Source organism: Urocampus carinirostris, chromosome 1 (genome assembly GCF_059441175.1).
Source record: "Urocampus carinirostris isolate Australia breed hairy pipefish chromosome 1, RoL_Ucar_1.0, whole genome shotgun sequence".
Lineage (NCBI taxonomy): Eukaryota > Metazoa > Chordata > Actinopteri > Syngnathiformes > Syngnathidae > Urocampus > Urocampus carinirostris.
The window spans coordinates 57,895,897-57,919,135 of record NC_142349.1 but is presented as its reverse complement, the minus strand read 5'-3'; the positions used below and the strand labels follow the sequence as shown (position 1 = coordinate 57,919,135).

Below are 23,239 nucleotides of genomic sequence, written 5' to 3'. Positions count from 1 at the left end.
ACATAAAGACAGTCAAAAATCATCTCTAGAAAGGTCCTATGAAAGCACACAACAGTAAAAAACAGTTAACAAAATAATGGCCCTAGAGATCGATACATGTTCATTTAAATGAGTTCAGTAAATGTTGGACCTTAATACTTATTTTGAAAGCACAGAAAATAGGATGACTAATTTTCAAAATAAAATCAGGACCAGTACAAACTGGTCTTCTAAAAACAAAATACTGTATATTTTTCTCAGCAACAAAATAATACTACTCAACTCTATTGATGTTAAATAAAAAGTATCAATAAAACTACCAAAATAAAAGACGCAACACAACAAACCAAAATTATTCACTCGCTACTCAAAAATAAAAAAAAAATGGTAATTCCTTATAAATAAATATGTAGAAATATACAAAAAGAGTAAAAGAAATTGTCTTAAAGATAGAAACAATCCAGTGAAAAAGTCTGGTCCTGGAGCTGTTACATTCCAACCGATAAAAATAGAAACTAAAAAAATGAATTGACACACGTAACCTTAGTAAACAAATGTGAAGAAGCTTTATTCGTTTTTTTGTTTTAAATAATAAAAGCAATGTAATGTTCATGCACATTTAGACTTACAGCAGACATCCTACAGGCTGAATTTGCCAATATGGCTTCTTGCATTGTGCAGTAAGCGCTCCATAGCAGCAACATTTTTTATATTGTGAATCATGGGTATAACTGATGTTAACACATCAAAAATTATTTTTCTTTTTTTGCATTTTGAAGTGTAAACAAACACACATTGGGATCTCCTCAAAGGCAATCATTTCAGCATTAACAGTCATTTGGTTGTGAGTAGAAGAGAACTGTAAAGGTAGACTAAAAATGCAGCTTTATAAAGTGATTAGCAATGTGCCCTTTCTATTTTTGTTTGAAAATAATTAATTGTATCCTCACACTGTATAACATAGGTAATCCAATGTATAACACCTTAACATTCCTTCTTTAACCCTTTTATCTCATCACTGTCCTTTAAAAAATGGCCATGTTCTTGTTGTTTTCCTGAAAAAGTTCGAATGTTACTCGGGAAATTATGCTCTGTATGAATCAAACAATTTTCAGATTAAAATCCCCGCCCCCAAAAAACCAACAACAATTCTAATATTGTTTTAACGAACGTATTCAAATTACAAGATTATTTCTGCAAATAAATGGAGCCCACCAGAGTCCCTTCTTAGTAGTAGTTTTAGTTTTTGGTAGTACCTCAGTCACTGAACTAGTTTTTTGCAAGGCTAAGCATTTTCATTGTTGGTTTGATTTTAGTATACCAACAGTTTTTGTCCTATTTTATATATACATTTATTTGTTTCCCCTCCCAAAGAACATACCACAAAAAGAAAAAATACTTGCATAATAAACATTTGTGTTGCCCAATGCATCAAATTAAGTGGATCTTAATAAGACCCGTTTCAGTAAGGCATTCATATTATTTTCTTTTTTTAAGTATTTTTTTTCACTTTTCACTATTGTCAACATACATAAAAGATTCTGCTCTCAGGTTTCTACCGGACTTACTTAGTATTATCTGTGAAAAGAATTATGTGTGCTAGATTTGCTTATATGATCACACTGACTCTTGGTTATGTGTAGCTTGGCATTTTTACAGCAACATTGATAACTTTGGTATACCTGTATTAATGCATAGACACGCATGACCACCACATAATCTTCTGTCTTTAAAGTCAGAGGAAGTCCCATGCTCGGCCAGCAGAGGTTGTTCAATGACTGAACAGGCCCGAGCAGCGTGATGTCTTACCATTGCGCGATAATTTTTAAAGAGGTCCTATAGGCAGGGGGGAGTGCCTCCTGAGTTTGATGCACGTTCCACCTGGAAAACAATTGAGCAGAGTCAATCTCACTTCGTATCTCCATAACGTGAATTATTACGTAAAGTACTTACATATCAAATGTCTAAACAAGAAGCTTTGAGGGAGAATAAACAAAAATGAAAAGTGATAAGCAAGTGAATGTGTAGCGGTTATCCTGAGCAAGTACCTGTGAATGCTCCACTACCAGCCAGCGGACGTTGCTCGCCTGCGTATCCTGCCCATTCAGAGGCTCCCGGAGACGAACACGGACTTCCACGCGACCGCCGGTAGGTTTGCGGCCATCCATCACCTAACAGGAAAAGGGCCATCAAAATTAAACTTCACCACAATGAAAAAACAGTTTAAGTATAATAGTAGGTCCCACAATCTTTACAATAGATCATCTTACCTCTACTATCTCCCTGATTTCACTGTGGGACTCCAGCTGCTCCAGCTTCACGTGTGCCGTCCCGATGGGCTTATCACTCCGCAGGAAGCCACTTTTGCAAAAAAGGCAGGAAATGTTAGTGGCACGAGGGCAGGTATTAAATAAAATCCTTGTCACATTTGATTTTCTACGTTCCTTTTGGAAGTTTTGAAATGTTAAAACAAGCATTTTTTTTTAGATAAAACTGCATTGTTTGGGTGTTCGTGCCTAATGTGGGCATTTGGCTGTTCGGTTTGGTTTTTATTGCTTATTGCTTTTATTTTGGTGAGCCAATGCCAGGTAACGTTGGGAGAGAAATCAGTTGGGTAGGGTTACAAGGTCCCTACCCAACGATGTGGAACAAAATGTTTTTTGTTCCAGTTGTTCAAGCCTTTTCCCTACCTTAGAACATCACTTACAATTTAATTTGTATGTAACATACTTTGATTAGTTACAGGTCCCAAGACTTGCATTGATGGTAAAGGGAGAAGCAAGAAAATGATAACAATAAAAAAAAAAAAAATCCTTGTTATTATCAAGAAATATGAAGAAAGCACACGCATGAATTAGTACCTTCGCCAAGTGATCCGGCCGTAACCAATTAATCTTCTAAGGACATAATGTAAATGGTCTGCATTTATATACAATACTCAAAGGTGAAAGTTAAATCAGTTTTAGATTGAATCCGCTGTCACCACACCCTCCGCATTCAGCCAATAACTCCACTTTACCAGGTAGTCATGTCAAAAGGTAAACATTTAGTCATTCCTTTACCGTGTTAAGTTATTCATGTTAAAATTATATAGACAAGTAGTACATACATATCATTCTTATATATATATAAATTTTACACCTTTTAAAGTGTTTACCTGGGGTACATTAGGAACAGATTAGCAAATCACAATAGCTTTCAACATCACCGTACAACAACTTCTCCTTATCATCCCCACCTCAGAACGGATTAATGTCATATCCCAGAGTCTACTGAATTGAAGTTCACCAGTGAAGACCAAATGTAATTTCTTTTATCTTGCCCCAAAACCAATGTACTGTTTATTTATTTCAAACAGAAAAACACTGGAGGCCTTAAACATACAGGACTCACCCTTTGTGCAACAACTCCAGCTTAAGGCCTTTGGAAGTCACCACCCTCCTGAAGCCACGATGGTTACGGTTGATTGATAGGCTGAAGCTCTGGTTGTACTCTGGTCCAATTCAATGAAGTTGGTTGTGTGCGTCAAAATGTGAAGAAAAAAACGTGAGTAGTCTCACCTGGACAATTAGTGTTTTTGATGACGTTTGTTTTATGTCTCTGTGGTTGCTCCTGGAGTAACAAACAGTGAAGGAGCGTAAAAAGGAAGGAAATTATGGAATGAAGATAATGAAGATGAGAGACGGCTCACTGTGCTGGGGTAGGGGAAGTCAAACTTGATATAAGCGTCGAGGTCATTCGTTTGGATGCCTGTAGAAGGAAGTTGTATAGGCCTTCACCAAAAGCATAGATAATGTGTGCTTATTTACATACCACTGGGTGCAGGAAGATTCATCCCTTTCACAATAACAACCACCATTTCTGTGCTGCTGAGATCTGGAAACATCCTGAAGTATGCGTAGGGGTAATTAAAATAAGCTGCTATCAAGTAGCAGTTGCATTTTTTAGAATGTTTGCTGACCGAACTGTGTGGAATGTTCTGTCCTCAAAGTGATGCTTGGGAGGAGGAAGACCTTTACTCTGAGACAATTTTAGGACCTCTAGACTCTTCTTACATGACTCGGCCATCTTTTCGAACCTGACACAATCAAAAACCAAAATGTTTATCCAGCGAATGCTGCTAAAAGTCGAACATTTTTCTTCCTTACTTTGTGGTCTCTGTGATATTCCCCAGGTGTGTAAATTGCTTGGAATAAGTCATACATTTCTAACAAGAGACAAGGACAATACAGAAATTAGATCAAAATGAACAAGAAAAAAGCCAAAGAAGGGTTGATCATACAGACCTCACGTTGCTCTTTGAGGATATTGGCCAACTGCGTGTAGAGTTGCTCCGTCTTTTCCGAAAGCCCCACGTCACTGTGGTGCACCAGGACAAAGTCTTCATCCTCGTCACCAGGGGGCGATGGCACCTGTTGACATAATTCCAAATCAGAAATATATAAACCTAGTCCTTATTGAGAGTAGCTGCTCACCTGACTGATATCCACGGATTTTCCACTCCGAGCAGCCTCTACCATGGCTTCCAGACCCTTGGCAATGCGCAGAAAGCTCTTGGCCTGCTCCATGTCGTTTTTTTGCTTAGCGTGCAGCGCTGCCTTCATGTACTGCTTACGGCGGCCTTCTAGGAATGCCAGCTGCTGTGTTGCTGTAATACCGTGAAGAAATAGTAGAAGTAACATAAATAAATGTATAAGTGGTTTAACAGAAGCAGAAAAAAACACCTATGGAAAACAACAAAAACATAAAAGAAATCAAGCAGTGTTATAAGTACTGGAAAAAATTAGTTGCCATTTCGGGGTCTCGATGCATCACAGATTTTTTTTCCATTAAATGTCCCGTGGATAAACACATAATTTGGGAGCAATCCGTTCAGGGGGAGGTGGGCCAGCATTAGCAACCTCATTGTGCAAATGGATGTTGTTTTAACCTATGACATTGAATGAAACATCAGTTCATTCATGTCACTTTCTTTAAAGTGTGCTCATTTGCTGGGTCCCGTGTGTTTACAAGTTGTGGTCAAACATGGCTTGCCAAAATCATAGACCTAAACTATACATGAATGGATACAAATGTGATATCCACTAGATATGGATAAAAACAACTGTGACATCTTCACTATGGAGGCAGAAAATAAAATGGTAATGTCCCAGTATAATCAACCAATACACATTTGTCTCAGTTACAAGTCCAGAGTGCTTTGCGGCATAAAATAATAGACGTTCCTTTGCGGAAATTCACTTTACAAGGGTGATGATGGAGTGGATTAACCGCAGAAATTGAGTGAATACTGCAGCATTATAAGTAGTTGCATTAGGTAGAAGTAAAATAAGTAGTTGAATTTAGTCATAGTAGTAGTAGTAGTAGTGCTAAAGAGACCCCTCGCTAATTTGTGCTTCGATTATCGCTGGTTCGCTGCTTTGCGGATTTTGAATTGAATTGTCTTTATTGTAATTGATATAAAAGTATCGTGCATTTCTTTCTGAGCACACGGGCTACACTGTGTGTGTATTGGCTGGGCTTGATTGTCTGTAAGCGCGACGATAGTCTGGTGTATGCTTTCAGTCACACAGACGGCCGGGGTGGGTTGGCGCACAAATCAATGTCTCAGGACCAAAACAAACTGGGAAGCAAGGCGACAGCTAGCTTTCAGCAACTTGTTACATAGGATAAAAATCTATCGATTAAATCGGACTCGGAGAAAATTCAGAAGAGCGCAAGGAAATGATGATCACCAGCTTCGTGGATTATTATCAGGTTAGAGAGGTGACTGAGGCAGCGCTCAGGGAGAAGGCAATACAGAGGCCAGATCCATTACTGACCTGCAGCTACAACTAGTGTGAAACAGCTACATTTGGCTTGGTTGTATATTAATTATTGTGGAGACTCGGCTCAATTTGAGGGCACCCGATGCTAGCGTGCAGCTCTTCAGTGCTCTCAAAATTGCTTACCAACAGTGAAAGGAAAAGCCCTCCAATTTCATTCTACTTTTGTATAATGATCATTTTAAAAAATAACTAAAATTTTGTGTAATGTGTTATAATTTCTAGATATACAGTTGTTATTTTATTACTGTTGTATACTCCTAGTCTGTAAGTTTGTCCATTAGGGCTTTTATGAAGGTGCAACGCTAGTTAGCGAATTTCCCTTTCCGCGGGTGGTTCCGGTCCCCACTAACCGCGATAACCAAGGGATCGCTGTAATACAAGAAAGGATAAAGTATGGTTTTAAATAAAGAATAAGTTGAAGAACAAATATTAGAGGTGCAGTGGCACAAGGAGAAAACAAGGCCAGTGGAGAAAACATAAGTTGGTTAAAAATATAAAAAGTAGAAGACACACACATAAAGATAGATGGAAAAAAAGTACCAAACTTTAGTAAAAGAAGCAGAGCAAATATTAAAGGGACAGTGTCTAATGTTTAGTGTCTCCTAGCTGTACAAAACACTTTCATTTAGTAAAAAAACATCGATTTGAATACTAGGCAAAAATAACTCATACCACCATGTTTGTCTTGCAAATTGCTGCTACGCTGTATTCTGTACTCGTTCGCATTAGACAATACAGTGCTATCTGGTGGTCAAATATTACGGAATGGGGCTTTAAAGAATAACTTGGAAAAGTACAAGAAAACTTAGCAGAACAGTAGTACAAAGTAGCAGATGTAAAAGTAACACAAGGAACAGTGAAGGAGGTAGACAGGAGAAACATAGTTCAAGGAATTAAAAACAGGAGTAGATGTATTCGAGTTATGAGCAAATCAAAAGTACTAAAGGTCCAAGAAGAATCTGTATTGCAGGTGGGAAAAAATAATTTCGTAAAGGTAATAGCAAATAAAAAGAAGACAATAACTTATTAAGAAGGGTGCCAGGTGGCACAACTGACCTGCTGGGGAGATATCCCTCTTGCATGTTCTCTCAGGCGAAGCGGAAGGAGATCTTCTCCGACCTTGAGACACAGTTGGGACGCTAAGTGTGCTCTTTGGCTACAAAATATACATAAATCATTAGTGTAGCTTACGCAACAAAACTGGAATTTTACTATTTGGAGAATGCATTGGATTGTCCAATTTCAGAGTCCAGACACTTTTCACTTTCACACAGGGACACAGCATTCCTCAAATAATCGTTAATCCCGCCCACCTCTACTTCCTTTTCCACTTCCTCATCTGCACTCTCAACTGCCTGATCAGTAGTGGAAAGCTTGGAAGCAACTTCGAGTGCCGCAAACAATCCTTGCTCAGCCGTTGTGGTCTTCTGGCCTGGGATTGGCGGAAAGCCTGGTCAAAAAGAAACAACAATGATACAAATGGAAATTTCTGACATTACTAGAGAACATTACCTGGCGGAACGGGGAGCTCGTCAAAGTTGACCGGTTTTCCTGCTTTGTGAGATCTGATGGCGCTCTGGTATTGCTGGCGGAGGAGTCATTTAACAAAAATGTGAATTGATTTCAATTGCTCAGCCAAAAGCATACGTCATTCGAACCTTAGCGATGCGGTCATGCATGCGGGACTTGCGCTCGTCTCCGCTGGCTTTGGCTTGGGCCGACGCTTCAGCATACTTTGCCCGTCTCTGTTCCAATGCCTCCAGTGCATCTTTGGGAGCTGGCGGGACTAATGCAGCAATCAAGTTGAATATTAAGGATTCATATTGTTATATATACATAACCTGTCAACAAGCACCTGAAGGAGCTACGACCGTTTGTGCGTCTTGCTTGACTGCTGTGGTACTTTCGCCTGCACCTTTAGACACAAAAAATAAGGAAAATTGTGATTCATTTTAAAATCGACATCATTTATATAGCAGTTAAAACACTCTAGCATGCAAACTGAAGTAAATAAATTTCAATAAACCTGGAGGTGGTGGCAGACCACTTAAATCAACAGCTTGTCCGTTTTTGAGGGCCTCAATCACAGAATCGAACTTCTACTTAGAAAGAGGCAAAAAATTGTTAAGAATCACATTTCATGTATATTAAAGAAAATAATTTCAGATTTACGAAGTATTTAAGACCTTTGATTGGAGGTGCCATTCCATTTTTAAGAGTAAAATTGTGAAAAGCGATTACAAAGGCACTTCCAACAAAAGCACAAGTACGAAAAATTTGCAGTCCAGACTTGCCTTGCTTGTCCTGAAGTAGACCATTGCTTGCTCCGCCTGGCCTGCCTTCTTTGAAGCCAGGGCTGCCATTTTGTACTCTCGCTGCCTTTTAAGTAGAAGTGTCGCCACTCTCTCGTCTGCTAAAAAAAAGCCAGGAAAGGTGAGTCACTTTTTGCAGTCATCTAGGTACTGGACTGAATTTTTGTTAACTGGTTGCCACATTAAACACTGAAAAAAGGGACACCTTTAGGTTCTGAGGTGCAGTGGTTAGCACAGTCACCTGACACACAAAAGGTCCCCGGTTTGAGACCGGGTGGAAACATTTGTTGGCCAGGAGAGGGATGGGCGCCAAATAAACACACCCCAGGAAACGGTGCTCCTCGTCCCTCGTGGTTAAGGGACACACCCATCAACCTTATTAAGCAGTCTGTTAATGCACGTTGAAATTTAGGTTCTGGTTACACACGTTTTTTTTTTTTTTCAATTGGATGTGAAACAACCGATTGATTATTAAATTTATCAACTTCTTTTATCAGCAGCTTATTGATCCTCCCTCAAATTAGAATTAACCTTGATTGTAAGAATTTTTGACTATAAAAATTAAACACGGGCCAATCTTTAATTGTCCCATGAAGACCACTCCTCTTTGTGTTAAACTGAACCCAAATGTTTAGCCGATTTTGGTTAACTACGAAAATGTATTGTCGTGTTTTTTTTTTATTTTTTTGTCATAAAATTCTTTAAACTTGATCGAACACATTTTTCTGCAAATTATTTATAACTTTTGGGGTATCTCTAAAAGACATTACTTTGCAGAAATATGTTTTTTACCCAACTCCCGGCAAATTGCTTTTTCTTTGGAAAATAATGATTTATTGTTTTCTTTTTCATGACACATTAACTTATTTATGAATGTATGTAATCTATATCGGTTTATTGATTTTCATACTGCGTGAATTGAAATAAAATGTTGTTTATTTTGTCTGATTTAATTCAAAATAACGAACAAAATAATCCATTGTTAATTTGAATCAACATGACACTGACCGTCTGCATTAACGCTTGGCGAAGTTTCTGCCTGCGGCTGCGAAGGTTCTACCTGCCCCTTTAAAACTTCTTCCTGGTTGGTTGAAACGTCTTCTTTCTCCTTTGAAGAATCGTCACTCTCATTTAAAATATGTCCCTGCTCCCGTGAAGGGTCTACATGGTCCTTTGGAGGATCTGTCTTCTCCTGAGAAGGTTTAACATGTGATGGCATGGAGGCAGAGGAGTGCTGCTTTTCCTCTTCACCATCAGACGAGATGATCACCGGAGGGGAGGGGAGTACCGAAACGGTACTTGGTGCGGTGCTGGGGAGGGTAGGTCGAGCTCTTGTTGCAACCGGCGGTGGAATCTCTGCCTCGCTGACTTGGCGGCCTTTCTTGACAGCAGCCAGCATGGTTTGCAGCGTCTTTCAGAGCATTAAATGTACATTGACTAAACACTACTGGGAAAATATTCTGTAACCTAAATTTTTTTGAATTGTGCTCACCTTCAGGCCACGCTCAATCCGCCGGGCTTTAGAGCCCTCTCCAGCCGTCTTGGCATTGTGCAGCGCAGTCTTGTACATGGCGAGCCGCTCTTCCAATGTGTGCTGCACACTGCCAGGGACAGATGCCACTGTAGGTGTGCTTGTTTCCTGTCAATATTAAGAGGAAGTGTGGCAATGAAGACTGTCATGCAGTCCTGAATTTTAATCAATACGGTACATCCGCCCGTGCAATTTCACTTGCATTTTGAAGAGGTCCTGTATAACCTTCAAATTTAGTTTATAAATGTAATTTTCTCACTTTGAGTCATGAAACATTTTGTTTAATTTCATATCTTTCTTTGAAAACCCTTACTTTAGGAAGTGTCAACATTTCTTTTTACTTTGTCGTTACTTATACAAAAAAAGATTCCATCGTAAGAGCACGCTGAGCAAAGCAAATACAATACCATCACTCATAGATCTTTACAAGAATGGGCTTAGTATTGATACCAGGAATTGGTGCCAATACCAGCCTAGTTTATGTTATCTATAGTTGCGATGGTAACATACACCACTACACTTCTTGTGATCATTTAACAATCAAGAACCTGGAATTTCAAAAAGAAATGCTAAAATACCATTAAATAAATGAATTTCTAAGGAACAGTATTATGTTGGGAACTATAATGTAACACTCTAAAAATATCAGTCATTTTTTGCAGAGGTTGAGGAATTTCCTGTATCGAGGGAGCTAGTATTGATGACTACTAACTATTTGCCTTTTATTCTTTTCTCTCTTTATAGTCTCTATTACATGTTTACCCTGGAGTGCCTTGTATCATCTCCTTGCAATGCAGTACAGTACAGTGTTTCACAGCTTTATTGTTAAAGACAATTCATGAAGTGCTTTGAGAGGTTGTGTCCCAGAACATTAAGGACACCCTGCCACCCACACTAGACCTCCACCAGTTTGCCTACAGGGCAAACCACTCCACTGACGACGCCACAAACACAGCACTTCACACCGCGCTGAGACACCCGGACCACCGGGGGAGCTACGTAATAATGCTTTCTGGACTTCAGCTCAGCCTTCAATACCATTATCCCGGATATCCTGGTGGAGAAACTCTCTCACCAAGGACTCTCTTCCTCCATCTGCCACTGGATAATTGACTTCCTTTCAAACCGCCCACAGTCCTTGAAACTCTGCAACCACGTCCCTCCCACCCTAACACTGAGCACTGGCTTCCCCCAAGGATGTGTACTAAGCCCCCTGCTATTCACCCTCTACACCTCCGACTGCTCACCGACCCACCTCACAAACACAATTGTTAAGAACGCCGACGATACTACCTTGGTCGGTCTCATCTCTAAAGGGGACGAGGCGGCGTACAGGGATGAGGTGGAGTCACTGACAACGTGGTGTTTGAAAAAACACCTCATACTGAACACCAGAAAACAAAAGAACTCATACTGGACTTCAGGAGGAAAGGCAGGAACCCAGCACCACTCATTATAAAAAGAGACTGTGTAGAGAGAGTCCACTCGTTCAAATTCCTGGGTGTTCAAATCTCTGATGACCTCTCCTGGTCTGCAAACACCAGAGCGGTGGTAGGGAAGGCCCAGCAGCAACTCCATTTCCTGAGAGTGCTCAGGAAAAATCATCTGAAACAGCAGCTGCTGGTGTCCTTTTACAAAGCCACAGTGGAGAGCATTCTGACATACTGCATTACAGTGTAACATGCTGGGTGCACGGCAGCAGACAGGAAAACACTTCAGAGGGTCATCAACACAGCCCAGAGAATCATTGGTTGCTCTCTACCCAGTCTGGAGGACATTGCCTGCTCTAGCTACCTCAGCAGAGCAGAAAACATCATCAAGGACTTTTGACTTTTCTCACCCCGGCCACCAACTCTTTGACCTGCTGCCTTCCGGCAGACGCTACAGGTCACACAAAACAAAAACAAGGGAGCCATTACCACCCTTAACACACACCACACAAAAAACTGAAACTCTTGCAAACACACTACCTCATACAGATGTAAAATTGTATTCATGCCTATGCTCACTTTGCACAATGTTACCTATTTTGCACTATTACGATCCCAAAACTGTATGTAACATCCTACATGCCCACATTTCTTGTGTAAATATTATGTAAATTATAACCTTTATCTTCTTTGTTCCTCTATATTGTGTAAATTATAACATCATCTTCTTTGTTCCTTTATCTTCTTTGTTTTCTTTTATCCTCACTTAAATGTGAACCTGGAGTCACACGTCCAATTTCGTTGTCACAATATGTTCAAGCCATTTGTAACAATGACAATAAAGGTATATTCTATTCAATTCTATTATAATTCAAACAGTCTAAAATGGCCAAAGAATTTACCTCCCGCTTATCTAAGTCAACAGTGCGTACCTGCAGCAAAGATTCAGCAGCAGCCACTGCAGATGAAGTAGTAACATCTTCAGCCTCCCCACCCATTACTTCCTGGAGCTCAGCCTGGGAAAAAACAACATACAATGCTGCCAATGATAAAATTAGATTTATGATGACTCAAGCAACAGCAAAAAAACGAGCCTAACCAGGAGGTCTTCATCATCCTCCAAATTGCCATCATCTTCATCTATGTCCACGTCTCGCATACAATCATCTGCCATTTTGGCAATGTCTTCCATGGGCAGCGGGCCTGAAACCCAAACCATGCAAAATATTAGAAAAATTCACGACATAACTATTGTGATCTATAGCAGACTGTTCACTGCGTGTGAATATACCCTGTGCTCTAAAAGAATCATGAGATTAAATTTGGAAGGGAAATACGTGTTTACCGTACTTGAAAATGACGCCCGAGGTAAAAATGTAAGGCTGACGTTGATGTCTTGTCAAGCAAAATTAGGTGACGATTTTGCGCATAAGTTTTGTGAGGGCGGGGGAAAGTTTGTATACTTTTGTTGTAAAAGTTTATTTTAATACAATCCATGTTTTAGGTTGTTCTAAAAAGTTAACATTTGGTTTATTTTGTTTTTAGAAATCAGCTCAAATAATGAATTGAAATAAAAAATATGTCAATAGTTTTCATGACTGCTGAGGGCGATGTGTGCTCGTTTTGTAGTAGAAAACAAGACATGGTCCCGGTTTTATTGAATACAATTTTTACCACATTTTCAAAAGATTTGAACGATTCACATAATATTTGTTTGTTTTTTTGGGAAATCGGCAAATTTGAGATATAGTGTATATTCCTTTTATATTTTGTCAGGGCACCGCAGCGTGTTTGTTTTGTATTGCAATAAAAAAGTGTTTGGTCAAATAAAAAAAGACACATATTAGTCCTCCTGACCCAAATTGTGTTATTTTTTTAATGTATGTGCTTTTTCACATATACATTACTTACTAGTATTCATTTATTTCCCATTTTGTGTGTGCCAATGTGTATTTGATATTGAGTGGCTAAAAAAGAGGGAGAGGCTTTATTGTACATTAAATGTTTTATGGAACGTGAGTTGCATTTTGGGGTCTGAAAAGTGCTATAGAAATGAATTTCTCTTTTATTTGATTATGGAACTGTCTCAAAAAATAGAAGATAGTGATAGTTATCAATGATCAGTAATGTAATTAAAAACTAAAAATGTCTTAATTTCTAGATTCACTAAAAATAAACTGAAACATTGCAATCTTTTGTTAGTTGAATATTGCTGAATATGGCGGTCTGCAACCTTTTTGAGGCTTTTTGTTGCTTTGTAACGCAAGGCCTAGAGTTTGATATGCACATTAAATAGTAACAACATAGTACAGTGGAACCTTGGTTCTCAACCATAATCCGTTCCAGAACCCTGTTCGAAAACCGATTTGTTCGATCACCAAAATCATTTTTCCCATTGAAAATAATGTAAATCGTTTTAATCCGTTCCAACACCCTGAATGTTTACCTTGAATGTTTAACATAAACATAAAGCTAATTCAGGCTAATCGTACGTCCGCGTTATCGTAATCTTCCGTACGAAAGATTACGCTAACATGAATGTGTAAAAATAAAAAAATCAGGTCGTTTACAAGTCATTTAGCACCCGGGTCTCCACAACAAGTGGTGAGCGGTTCATTGGAAAGGGGGCTCCGTTCCAACACCCTGAAAGTTGGGCTCCGTTCCAACACCCTGAATGTTTACCTTGAATGTTCAAAGTAAACAAAGCTAAAACAGGCTAATCGTACGTTCGCGTTAACGTAATCTTCCGTACGAAAGATTACGCTAACACGAACGTGTAAAAATTAAAAAAAAAAGGACAAAGAAAAGAATTATGAATAGGATTTCTTACCTTTGTGGTGGTCAGCAGAAGGCGCAGGTGGACAGAGGGGTATTCCCTAGCAAGATCAGACACTCGCACACCTCCTTCATATTTTGCTATTATTTCTTTCTTAAATGCAATAGTTGTACGCACTACTTTTCTTTTTTCACCTGTAGCAACTTTGCTGCTTGCACTGACTTTCTTCTGAGGCATAATTAGGGGCTAAAACACTTCGTACACCTATATTAGCCCTCTCTTGGCTGCGGCTGCATCGGGTCAGATGCAATCGACATTTCGTTCTGTGTACATTGTTACACAGAATGACAATACAAGGAAATTATTATTATTATTATTATTAAAAGCGATAACAGTTGGTCACGAAAAGAGCGATCTACACCCGTACGCCGCTCGGCATCGCACCCTAGCGTACGCACTCACGCATTACCGGCGTTCAAACTCCGATTTTTTTGACCGAACAGCAAAGCAAGAATTTCTCGAAATTTTTGGTCGGACTCCGATTTGTTCGAACTGAGAGGCGTTCGAAAACCGAGGTTCCACTGTAATACCATGTTATGCGATGTTATTATCAGGTTAATTATTGGAAGCAGGGTTAAATAGATTAAATCAACCAATAATACATCATTTATTAGAAAACCATGAAGTTCCAGCACTGGTGAGCTATTTCAAGAATATCTCTGCGGGCAAATCAACTGTCCTCACAGGGCTAACTGGTGCCCACAGGCACCACGTTGGCAACCCCTGGCTTACAGCCTACTAGTACACTTCTACATGATATTCTAATATTTTGAGATGGGATATGTACATTTTCGCCCAAAACAGCAATATCAAAACAATAAAAGACTTGCAATATTTGAATTGATTTGTACTGACACCAGAATGTTCCAGAAATCTGAAGAGTCCAGTACATTGCGGTACAACATAAAGGGTCTTTAGTCCCTACTGAAGGCAAGTTGAAAATTCATGACCATGATGCAACATTACTGCACTTTATATACGTGCACTTAAGAGAACACGACACGAATTGATCAGAAAGGTTTAGTTTTTCTCACTTCTTCCCTTGTGTTTGCCTTTCGCCCCGGAAGCAGGCGCTTGGCCACCAGTGATAGCAGCCAGCTCAGCCTCCAAGTCCGGGTCGTCCAAACCTTCTTCAGTATTCATCGTCATCATGTCTTCGGGGTCCATTTCTACGAATAGTCCCATCTGAGCAGCAGAGGACATGATCAGCTGCAGAGTTTATGTAGCGGATCTTTGCGTCACTCTTGTTGTTGTTGTTACCTGCTTGGCAGCGGCGGCGCCCCTACCCTTTGGGAGGGGCTCCCTCCTCTTCTTGCCGAACATGACGTTTTGTTGAAAGTTGCCCGTCAACAAAATTTTACTGAGACGAACTGAAAGACACAAAATGTTCAACTGTGAGCGAATGATAGTCCTGTAATGGTCAGCTTCGCCATTAGACAATTGAAATCATGTGAGCCGCTGTCAGGTGCCTCTCCCCTTAACACAAACACATGCAGTGACGTTAGCCCGGCAGTTAGTAGCAGTTACCTTACTGACTAGCTTCCACGTTTATTTGTGGACTGACAGCGAGTTAGAGACAAAAAAGACACATTAATAACGGCTGAATTGTGCGTTTTACCTGATAGTCTACCATTTTATGAGTGACTACTTTCTTCAGAGACGAACTTGTTCTTCATCGTTTTTTTGGATGTGGTAAGGTAGGCAGGCGTCTAGAAAACTGCTGCTCTCCTCAGGTCATTATTGGTATTACAAATAGAATTTACTTAATTGTCATTGATAACAAAATCATGAGGTTGGTAAGTTGGATCCCCTAACCACGAGGGTGGTAGTGGCACAATTTCCTGTGGTGTGTCTTGGGCAAGTACAACCTGGTAGCGCCCATCCCTCTCCAGGCCAACATACTGCTGGATAAACATGCAAAAAAGACATAAAAGGTAAAAGGATTTTTCTTTTAAAATGCAATTATTAACAAAAAAATATTTACAATAGCGTTTGTACAATAGCTTAAGTTATTAGTCAACGGAAAATTAGTGCAATAAAAACACACTGGTGGGTCGTCAAGGCCTGCAAGGCCTTCCCTGCTAGCGTAAAATATATATACTTATTTAACAATTTTATATTGTCTGTAAGCTTCCTTTAATTCCTTTGTCCCTGGTTGCGCTGCTTCACAGATGTGTGCTTTCACATTTAACCATTTGACCACATCACATCATATTTCAGCTATGACTTGTTGCCATGGTCAGAAATCCACCCGCAGGCCTTCACAATCAGATCTGCATGCCCTGATAACTGACGATGAAAGCGGTTGGTTTAGCTAATCGGATTCCGAGTTGGCAAGTCAGCACCTGCAAGCTGGCCGCGGGAAACGTCACCGGTATCACAAACTATGATTGGCTAGGGGGGGTAACAGAAGAATCACAATGAAAAGGTGCTGAAAAATCATGTCCAAATAATACACACTATAACTTGCATCTCGAGGGACGAAAGCATGACCAACCTAGGTGCCGAGGTACCTTACTTGTTTGGGTGTTTGGGCATTTGGGTTGACCATGGTCGAAAAAAAATTGTGTGTGTTCGATAGATAGATAGATAGATAGATAGATAGATAGATAGATAGATAGATAGATAGATAGATAGATAGATAGATAGATAACTTGCGTAAGAGAGAAAAAAAAGATAAAAGACTATCAGGACAAAAGGCAGACAAAATATTTACAATGCAGTGCTTAGAGAGACTGGTCTAAGTCATAATAATAGTGTAATGTTTGTGAATGAAGGATAATAGTGCATCGTGCAATAGAAATAATAATAATGAAAGCAGAAAAAAAGAAAGGAAAATGAGAAAAGTGAAGAGAAGAACAAAAAAATAAGTCTGTAGGCAGAAAAGAAGAAAATGTCAGGAAAAAAGGGAAAAAAGAAAAAAATGAGAAATCAAAGAAAAAGCAAGGAGAAAAAAAATGAAACAAGGGGAAAAAAGGAAAAAAATAAAATAAAAAGCAAAAAAGTAAAATAAAAATAAGGAGAAATAGAAGAACTATAAAAAATGGGAAAAAAAGAAGAAAACATACTTTTTGGGGGGATTTTTAACTAGCTCATGTTATGCCAAACAAATGCTATTCCTCCCCTTTCGAGTTTTAAAAACATACAAGTTTATATAATAGTTTATGTATATTTGCTTATTTTAATCAATATTTTCTTTTTAATAAATGGTTTTTTACCACCAGGTGGCTCTTTTTGTTACACACTATCCCTTTAAACTTTCAAATTATGGCAGGAGTTTCAACCTGTCATGGTTTTTTTGTTCCCAAAACGCTGATCTACTAATGATCCCAAGAGCTAAGAAGGTTCAAAAGCGTTCTCCATTTGGGCCCTGGTGCTGAGGAATGATCTGCCAGCTGAGAATCGATCTACAACCTCAGTGGAAGTGTTCAAATTTAAGCTTAAAACATATTAACATTCTATAGCTTATGAATAATGTTGACCTATAGGAAGCTGTCAACCGGACATTCAGTTCCTACCTATATTTCATGCTGATGCTGCGGTGTAATAGCAGTCGGTACAGCCCTTTGTGACTTTCTCTGATTAAGTGCTATACAAATAAACATGACTTGACTTTTTAGCTGAATAGTTCATTTTGTGATGCAATGTTTGAGGTTGAAAAAAAAACACAATACAAACCCCACCCAACCAATTTCACCACGCCCCTTTCAAGGTAGCCCCATCTCTTATAAGGATAAGTACTGCTTTACACGCATTCTGTGTTCAGGTAGCTTTCAAATCACATTCTCTACATCATGCAAAGCCTGAGGAAACAACGCTTTAAAAGGAAAGAATCCGTTGAATTCTCATACATTGATTCAGAGGATGAACTCATTTCCGATTCTGATGACAGAGACCCTCTCTATATGGCTGACGTTACTAAAGATTTGTATTCCTCAACTTCTGATGAAGGTGAGACAATTGAATGCTTTGGACCTTTTTTAGTTAAACTATGTGTTAAATTGAGTTTCTTGTTGCAAAATAGACATCTCAAAACCAGATTTTTTTGCAGGATTTTCTTCATTTTCCATCACCGTTTTCTTTTATATTTATGTCTTAATACAACTTAATGAATTGTGCCTAATTCGTGAAAAAATGACTACTACAATTTATTGTTAACTAACTACCCAGAGCATTGTTTTTCAACCTTAGCTCAGGAGGTAGAGCGCTCGTCTTGGGATCAAGGGATCCCAGTTCGAATCCCGGCTCGTCCGTGTTACATGTCGAAGTGTCCTTGGGTAAGACACTGAACCCCTAATACCTCCAATAAGCGGGTTAGCGCCTTATATGGCTGCAAGGCCGCTATTGGGAAATGTGGAGCACATTGTAAAGCGCTTTGGGAAGTCATTGACTTGAAAAGCGCTATATAAATGCAGATCATTTCATTTCATTTCATTTCAACCTTTTTTGAGACTAACTACACTTGAAAAAATACAGAGGCACAATGTTCATCCGCTAATATTTAAATGTGAATTCCTGACGCCGGTTACATCTTTTTTAGCTTAAATGATCATGTTGTCTATATAGTACTATAAATTGTCTTTGACTTCGGAGATTATACGGGTAATTCCTTTTGGTTAGTAATTTCACAATTATTTGAGATATTACTAGAATTGTATATTGATTTTCTAGAAAAAAATAAAATAAATTGTGTGTGTTTTTCCCTTTTTTTATTTTCTTTTTTTTGTATGTGTTTGTCGGTCACCCCTCTCGAGGGATATGACCAGGATGGGTAGGTAGGTAGGTAGGTAGGTAGATAAAGGAAATCAATTTTTCTAAAGTTTCACTCGAGTGAACTTTGGCATGTCGGCGTTATTTTTGGACTAACTCGTTTTGTTTTTTTAATTTAATGCATTGGTCGCGTCAGACCACCGAGGATAATGGCAACAATTTCAAGCATTTACAATAACTTAATCCAATATCCAAACTTTAAAGCACAACATTGAAATTCTAGTATTTTCAAGGTTTTTAAGCCAATTACCAATCCTGATTTTAGATTTATGTGTAAAAGGAACTTATTAACATTTATTTGGTGCAATTGAGACAATTCCTCATCACTACGAGTAAATAAGTATTCAATTTGAATTTTTGCAGATGACAAAGTCCGGGGCTTTCGGAAAAAAAGCCGGACCAAGCAAAACTGCCATCAGTCTGAAGATTTTGGACAGCTTTCCAGCCCACAAATCAAGAGGAAACAAGTAACAAAGGAGGTAAAAGCTTAAAAAAATGAATTAAAAAAAATAGAAAATTGATTTTTGTTTTTACATGCAGTCAAATGTAGTTTCATAACACATTTTTTCAACCTTTTTTTAAATGTTCCTAAAAGCAGCACTTGTTTTTCGACTCAGCACTCTACTGCAGAAGGATTGTTTTGGGATCCAAACGACTGTTGATAAGAGGACAAAAAAGGGAAAATCTCATTAATATTCCTTTCTGTTGTAAAAAAGGAAGATAGTAGCTTTGCACTATAACGATAAGCGTTTGCATTACAGAAGAATGAAACCTATCAGTGTTTTCCAACCTTTTTCAAGCCAAGGCATACTTTTTCCCATTACAAAATCTGTAGGTTAGCTAAAATGTTTAGAAAATAATTCCCCGCACAAGTTTGATGTTTTAAAGTTTAAATTACCGTGTTGCCTAATTTGACAGTTTTTTCAAGGTTTTCTTATCATTTGTGGTCCTCGTGGCTTTGGAGGAAATATAGGTTATTTATTGTGGTTGCTCATTTCAATGTTCATATTGAATTTTACCATATTTCCAAGCAGTTTTTCAATCTAAGATTTACTCCATTTTAATCTCGTTTTTCTAGAGAAAACTTTTTTAAAAATGCTTAAAATGAGCAAGAAATATCATCCCGTGGAACTAATTTGTATTTTACTACATTCTAACTCTTTCCTGTTTTTGAAAAAAAAAAATTATTAATGAAATGAAATAAAATGATCTGCATTTATATAGCGGTTTTTAAGTCAAGACCTCCCAAAGCGCTTTACACTGTGCTTCACATTTCCCAATAGCGGCCGTGCAGCCATGTAAGGCGCTAACCTGCATTATGGGGGTATTAGGAGTTCAGTGTCTTACCCAAAGACACTTCGACATGTAACACAGAGGATCCGGGATTCGAACTGCGATCTCTTGATCCCAAGACGAGCACTCTACCTCCTGAGCCAAAAAAAGAGGAAAATTATGAGCAAGATTTTTTTCATTCTTTTAAATTATCTGATTTTTAGCTACATAAAACAAAATATTAAATATATTTACCTGCACTACATTTGTTTTACAGTTCCACAAAAACAAGTAAATAAATCGTAAATAAAAATACTAATCTGCCACCGCTGACTGATATGTATGAATGTTACAGATACTAGAATAATCAGCTGGAGAAAGAAAAGATACTAAACAATGGCATGCTTTTTTGCAAACATAATACATCATTCCATCCATTATCTGCACTGCTTATCCATGGTAGGGTTGTGGGGGTGCTGGAGCCCATCCCAGCTATCTTCGGGCAGTGGGCAGGGGTCACCCTGACCTTGTTGCCAGCCAGTCACAAGGCACACAGAGACAGACAAGTCACTCGCTCATTCACACCTAAGGATAATTTAGACCAGCCAATCAACCTGACATCCATGTTTTTGGAACGTGGGAGGAAACCAGAGTGCCCGGATGAAACCCACGCAAGCACTGGGAGAACATGCAAACTCCACACAGGAAGGTTCGATCTCATGACCTCAGAACAGTGCCGCACAGATGCTAACCACTGCGCTTCTGTGCTGACCAACATAGTACAGTATTGGGTCATTTCCTGCAGCACATGAGACGAGGTCTTAGGGTACACTAGTTGAAAAACCTTTCTGGATGTGTATCTTTATGAACAATCGTCGATGCAAATTGTTGTTTTCTGCCGTGTAGAGTTTACGTCTGATGCAAGAGGATCAGGAAGATCACGAAGCCTTTCCATTCCACGAGGAAAACGTCAGGACCTTTGCCCACGAACTGACAACTCTCATGATGAAGATTCCACCAGGCCCAGCTTGGAAACACTACAGCAATAAGTTGATGGCGATTACTGAGGAATTTGTTCGTAGACAAAGTGCTCCAAAGGAGAAACCAATTGCAGTTGGTTTGAGATAAGACTGCCGGAGAGGTCGACTCATAGGGCAAGACAAAAAGATGTGAAGAACATACTGCTGTGTACAAGTTTCTCCCAGTGGAGAGCTATTTTCTTAAAAACAATGTGCATTTTTGGTTACTTCATTTCTATTCCTTTTTTTCTCTATTTTTCCTTGTAGTTGATCTTACAGTAGTTAAAAAAGAGGACTGGATACAGATAGTTTGTTATTCTGGGTACTAATACCTCGAAATAAAAACGATTATTGGTCAGAAACCTTATGTTGATACTCGCCCATTCATAAATGTCCTGTAGGAATGTATTTTCCATACATTTATTCAATTTTGTTTACATTATTTCAATTCCTCTTTTGTCTAATTTTTTGTTCTTGATCTAATAACGGTTGCATAAGGGGAACAGATACTGATATTTTTGACATCCTGATGATTGATACATTGAAATAATTGGTCAAATACATTGCTACTGAGTTATGACACTCACTCATTCATCACTCAAAGAATAGGTTTTGTTGTAAAATAAAACTATTTTATTTTAGTTTCTCAATAAGATCCTAGTGACAGTGTGATGCTCCAAGCATTGGGCGGAAAAACAATATTTCAAATGGGGTTACATGCCAGACGGCCCAGAATTTTTTAAATCTGTAATAATTATTTTTCCCATTTGTTTTTTTTTTGTAATAAAAACAAACATTGGTCTGATATCAGGTGTTGATACTCACCCATTCATCGTTGAAAAAAATATATATACATGTATACGCTATAATCTTGCTGTTATCAGATAAATGTGGTCTTTTTAGAATTTGAATTTTGTTATATTTTCCAAATTATTAAAAGTATTTGTTCAGTGTGAAGCTGCAAACATGGAAGAAAAAAAACAATATTTCCAATTTTCTGCAAACAGAAAGAGAACATCCATCCATCCATTATCTGCACCGCTTATCCTCAGTAGGGTCGCCGGGGTGCTGGAGCCCATCCCAGCCATCTTCGGGCAGTGGGCAGGGGACACCCTGAACTGGTTGCCAGCCTGTCGCAGGGCACACAGGGACAGACAATTCGCTCGCTCATTCACACCTAGGGACAATGAAACAATTGTTTTCATACCACTACATTATGTCTAACAAACGTCTCATCTCATTAGCTGCACCGCTTATCCTCAGTAGGGTCGCGGGGGTGCTGGAGCCCATCCAGCAATCATCAGGCAGTGGGCAGGGGACGCCCTGAACTGGTTTCCAGCCAATCGCAGGGCACACAGGGACAGACAACTCGCTCGGCCAATCCACCTGAAATGCATGTTTTTGGAATGTGGGAGGAAACCGGAGTGCCCGGAGGAAACCCACGCAAGCACAGGGAGAACATACAAACTCCGCAAAGTAAGGCCGGTAGCTGGATTTGAACCCACGCAGGAGGTTCCCACGACCTCAGAACTGTGCTGCACATGCGCTAACCACTGCATCGCCGTGCTGCCCTCTAACGAACGTAAATTCAAAATAATGATTAAAAAAAAAAGGCCGTATTGCACTTACTTGCAAGACGACATGGGACAAAAGAAAAAAAAACATGCTTATATGGATGCCGTATTAACATTTCTTCATTCTCTCCTCCACCCAAAATGTAAAATCTCAACATAAAAAAAAACATTAATTTGAAAGGGGAGGGAAGTGAGAAAAATTAACTCTGTTCTGGAAAAAAAATCTCTGATCTTAAATCTTATCAGTCATGATGCGTCGTCATAAGAGAAGAAATGTACCAAATTTGTTGTATTCATATTTATTATAAAATGGCACCATTTCAGTGATAAGTCCTAGCGCCCAGACAAGTTCTGAATTGTGACAAATGTTTTACATGTACTGCAACCACATATTTTTTACAGAAACACACACAAAAAAGAAAATTCATTGACTGAAATGAATCCTTTATTTCTAACAAATGCAGGTCTCAAACACTTGTGGCTCATAGTACAAAAGTAACTTTTTTCCGGATAATAAGGCACCCAAAAAAAAAAAGCTCAAAAATCCAAAAGTACGCCTTATAATCCGGAGCGTCTTATATTCTGAAGGATATCTTGTTAGAAATGCATAATTACAATGAAATGCTACTAGATGCTATGACTATATATTAATGGATCAATTCATTTGAATGGTGAAACCGCATTTCAT

The 23,239-nt window shown here is 38.9% G+C and overlaps 2 protein-coding genes across 8 annotated transcripts; one reads left to right on the top strand and one right to left on the bottom strand.

Moving 5' to 3' along the window:
• Positions 1-521: 521 nt before the first annotated feature.
• On the bottom strand, positions 522-15,627 carry cc2d1b (coiled-coil and C2 domain containing 1B). Of its 2 annotated transcripts, none has more exons than XM_088346573.1 (26): positions 15,535-15,627; positions 15,177-15,286; positions 14,951-15,101; positions 12,180-12,283; positions 12,013-12,096; positions 9,612-9,758; positions 9,128-9,530; positions 8,102-8,220; positions 7,834-7,906; positions 7,663-7,722; positions 7,466-7,593; positions 7,320-7,392; positions 7,121-7,257; positions 6,864-6,963; positions 4,455-4,627; positions 4,266-4,391; positions 4,128-4,186; positions 3,941-4,057; positions 3,793-3,866; positions 3,671-3,729; positions 3,540-3,591; positions 3,373-3,472; positions 2,250-2,340; positions 2,028-2,150; positions 1,933-1,955; positions 522-1,860 (listed from the first exon to the last, which is right to left on the bottom strand). In XM_088346573.1, the coding sequence occupies exons 2-25, from the start codon at positions 15,237-15,239 to the stop codon at positions 1,944-1,946; spliced, it is 2,628 nt and encodes an 875-aa protein (XP_088202699.1). In that variant the 5' UTR covers positions 15,240-15,286; positions 15,535-15,627; the 3' UTR covers positions 522-1,860; positions 1,933-1,943. The 2 variants fall into 2 exon arrangements, with proteins under 2 accessions (XP_088202699.1, XP_088202700.1); XM_088346574.1 differs by having other exon boundaries at positions 7,466-7,584.
• On the top strand, positions 14,964-22,029 carry LOC148376366 (uncharacterized). Of its 6 annotated transcripts, none has more exons than XM_088346580.1 (5): positions 14,964-15,613; positions 15,718-15,850; positions 17,809-17,867; positions 19,050-19,165; positions 20,865-22,029. In XM_088346580.1, exons 2-5 carry the CDS (start codon positions 15,831-15,833, stop codon positions 21,084-21,086), a joined length of 417 nt encoding a protein of 138 aa, XP_088202706.1. In that variant the 5' UTR covers positions 14,964-15,613; positions 15,718-15,830; the 3' UTR covers positions 21,087-22,029. The 6 variants fall into 6 exon arrangements, 5 of the variants coding, with proteins under 5 accessions (XP_088202706.1, XP_088202704.1, XP_088202705.1 ...); XM_088346578.1 differs by having other exon boundaries at positions 17,683-17,867; XM_088346579.1 differs by having other exon boundaries at positions 14,964-15,649.
• Positions 22,030-23,239: the final 1,210 nt, after the last annotated feature.

What these genes read in the sequence shown, in the direction of transcription:
- cc2d1b (XM_088346573.1), bottom strand. Translation starts at nt 15,239, where the DNA reads ATGTTCGGCAAGAAGAGGAGGGAGCCCCTCCCAAAGGGTAGGGGCGCC. An exon ending in TCTACTTCAGGACAAGCAAG is followed by an intron (nt 7,907 to 8,101) that starts GCAAGTCTGGAC and finishes CTTTCTAAGTAG; the next exon opens with AAGTTCGATTCTGTGATTGA. An exon ending in AATATCACAGAGACCACAAA is followed by an intron (nt 4,058 to 4,127) that starts GTAAGGAAGAAA and finishes TGATTGTGTCAG; the next exon opens with GTTCGAAAAGATGGCCGAGT.
- LOC148376366 (XM_088346578.1), top strand. Translation starts at nt 17,711, where the DNA reads ATGCAAAGCCTGAGGAAACAACGCTTTAAAAGGAAAGAATCCGTTGAA. An exon ending in TTCCTCAACTTCTGATGAAG is followed by an intron (nt 17,868 to 19,049) that starts GTGAGACAATTG and finishes GAATTTTTGCAG; the next exon opens with ATGACAAAGTCCGGGGCTTT. An exon ending in GGAAACAAGTAACAAAGGAG is followed by an intron (nt 19,166 to 20,864) that starts GTAAAAGCTTAA and finishes TCTGCCGTGTAG; the next exon opens with AGTTTACGTCTGATGCAAGA.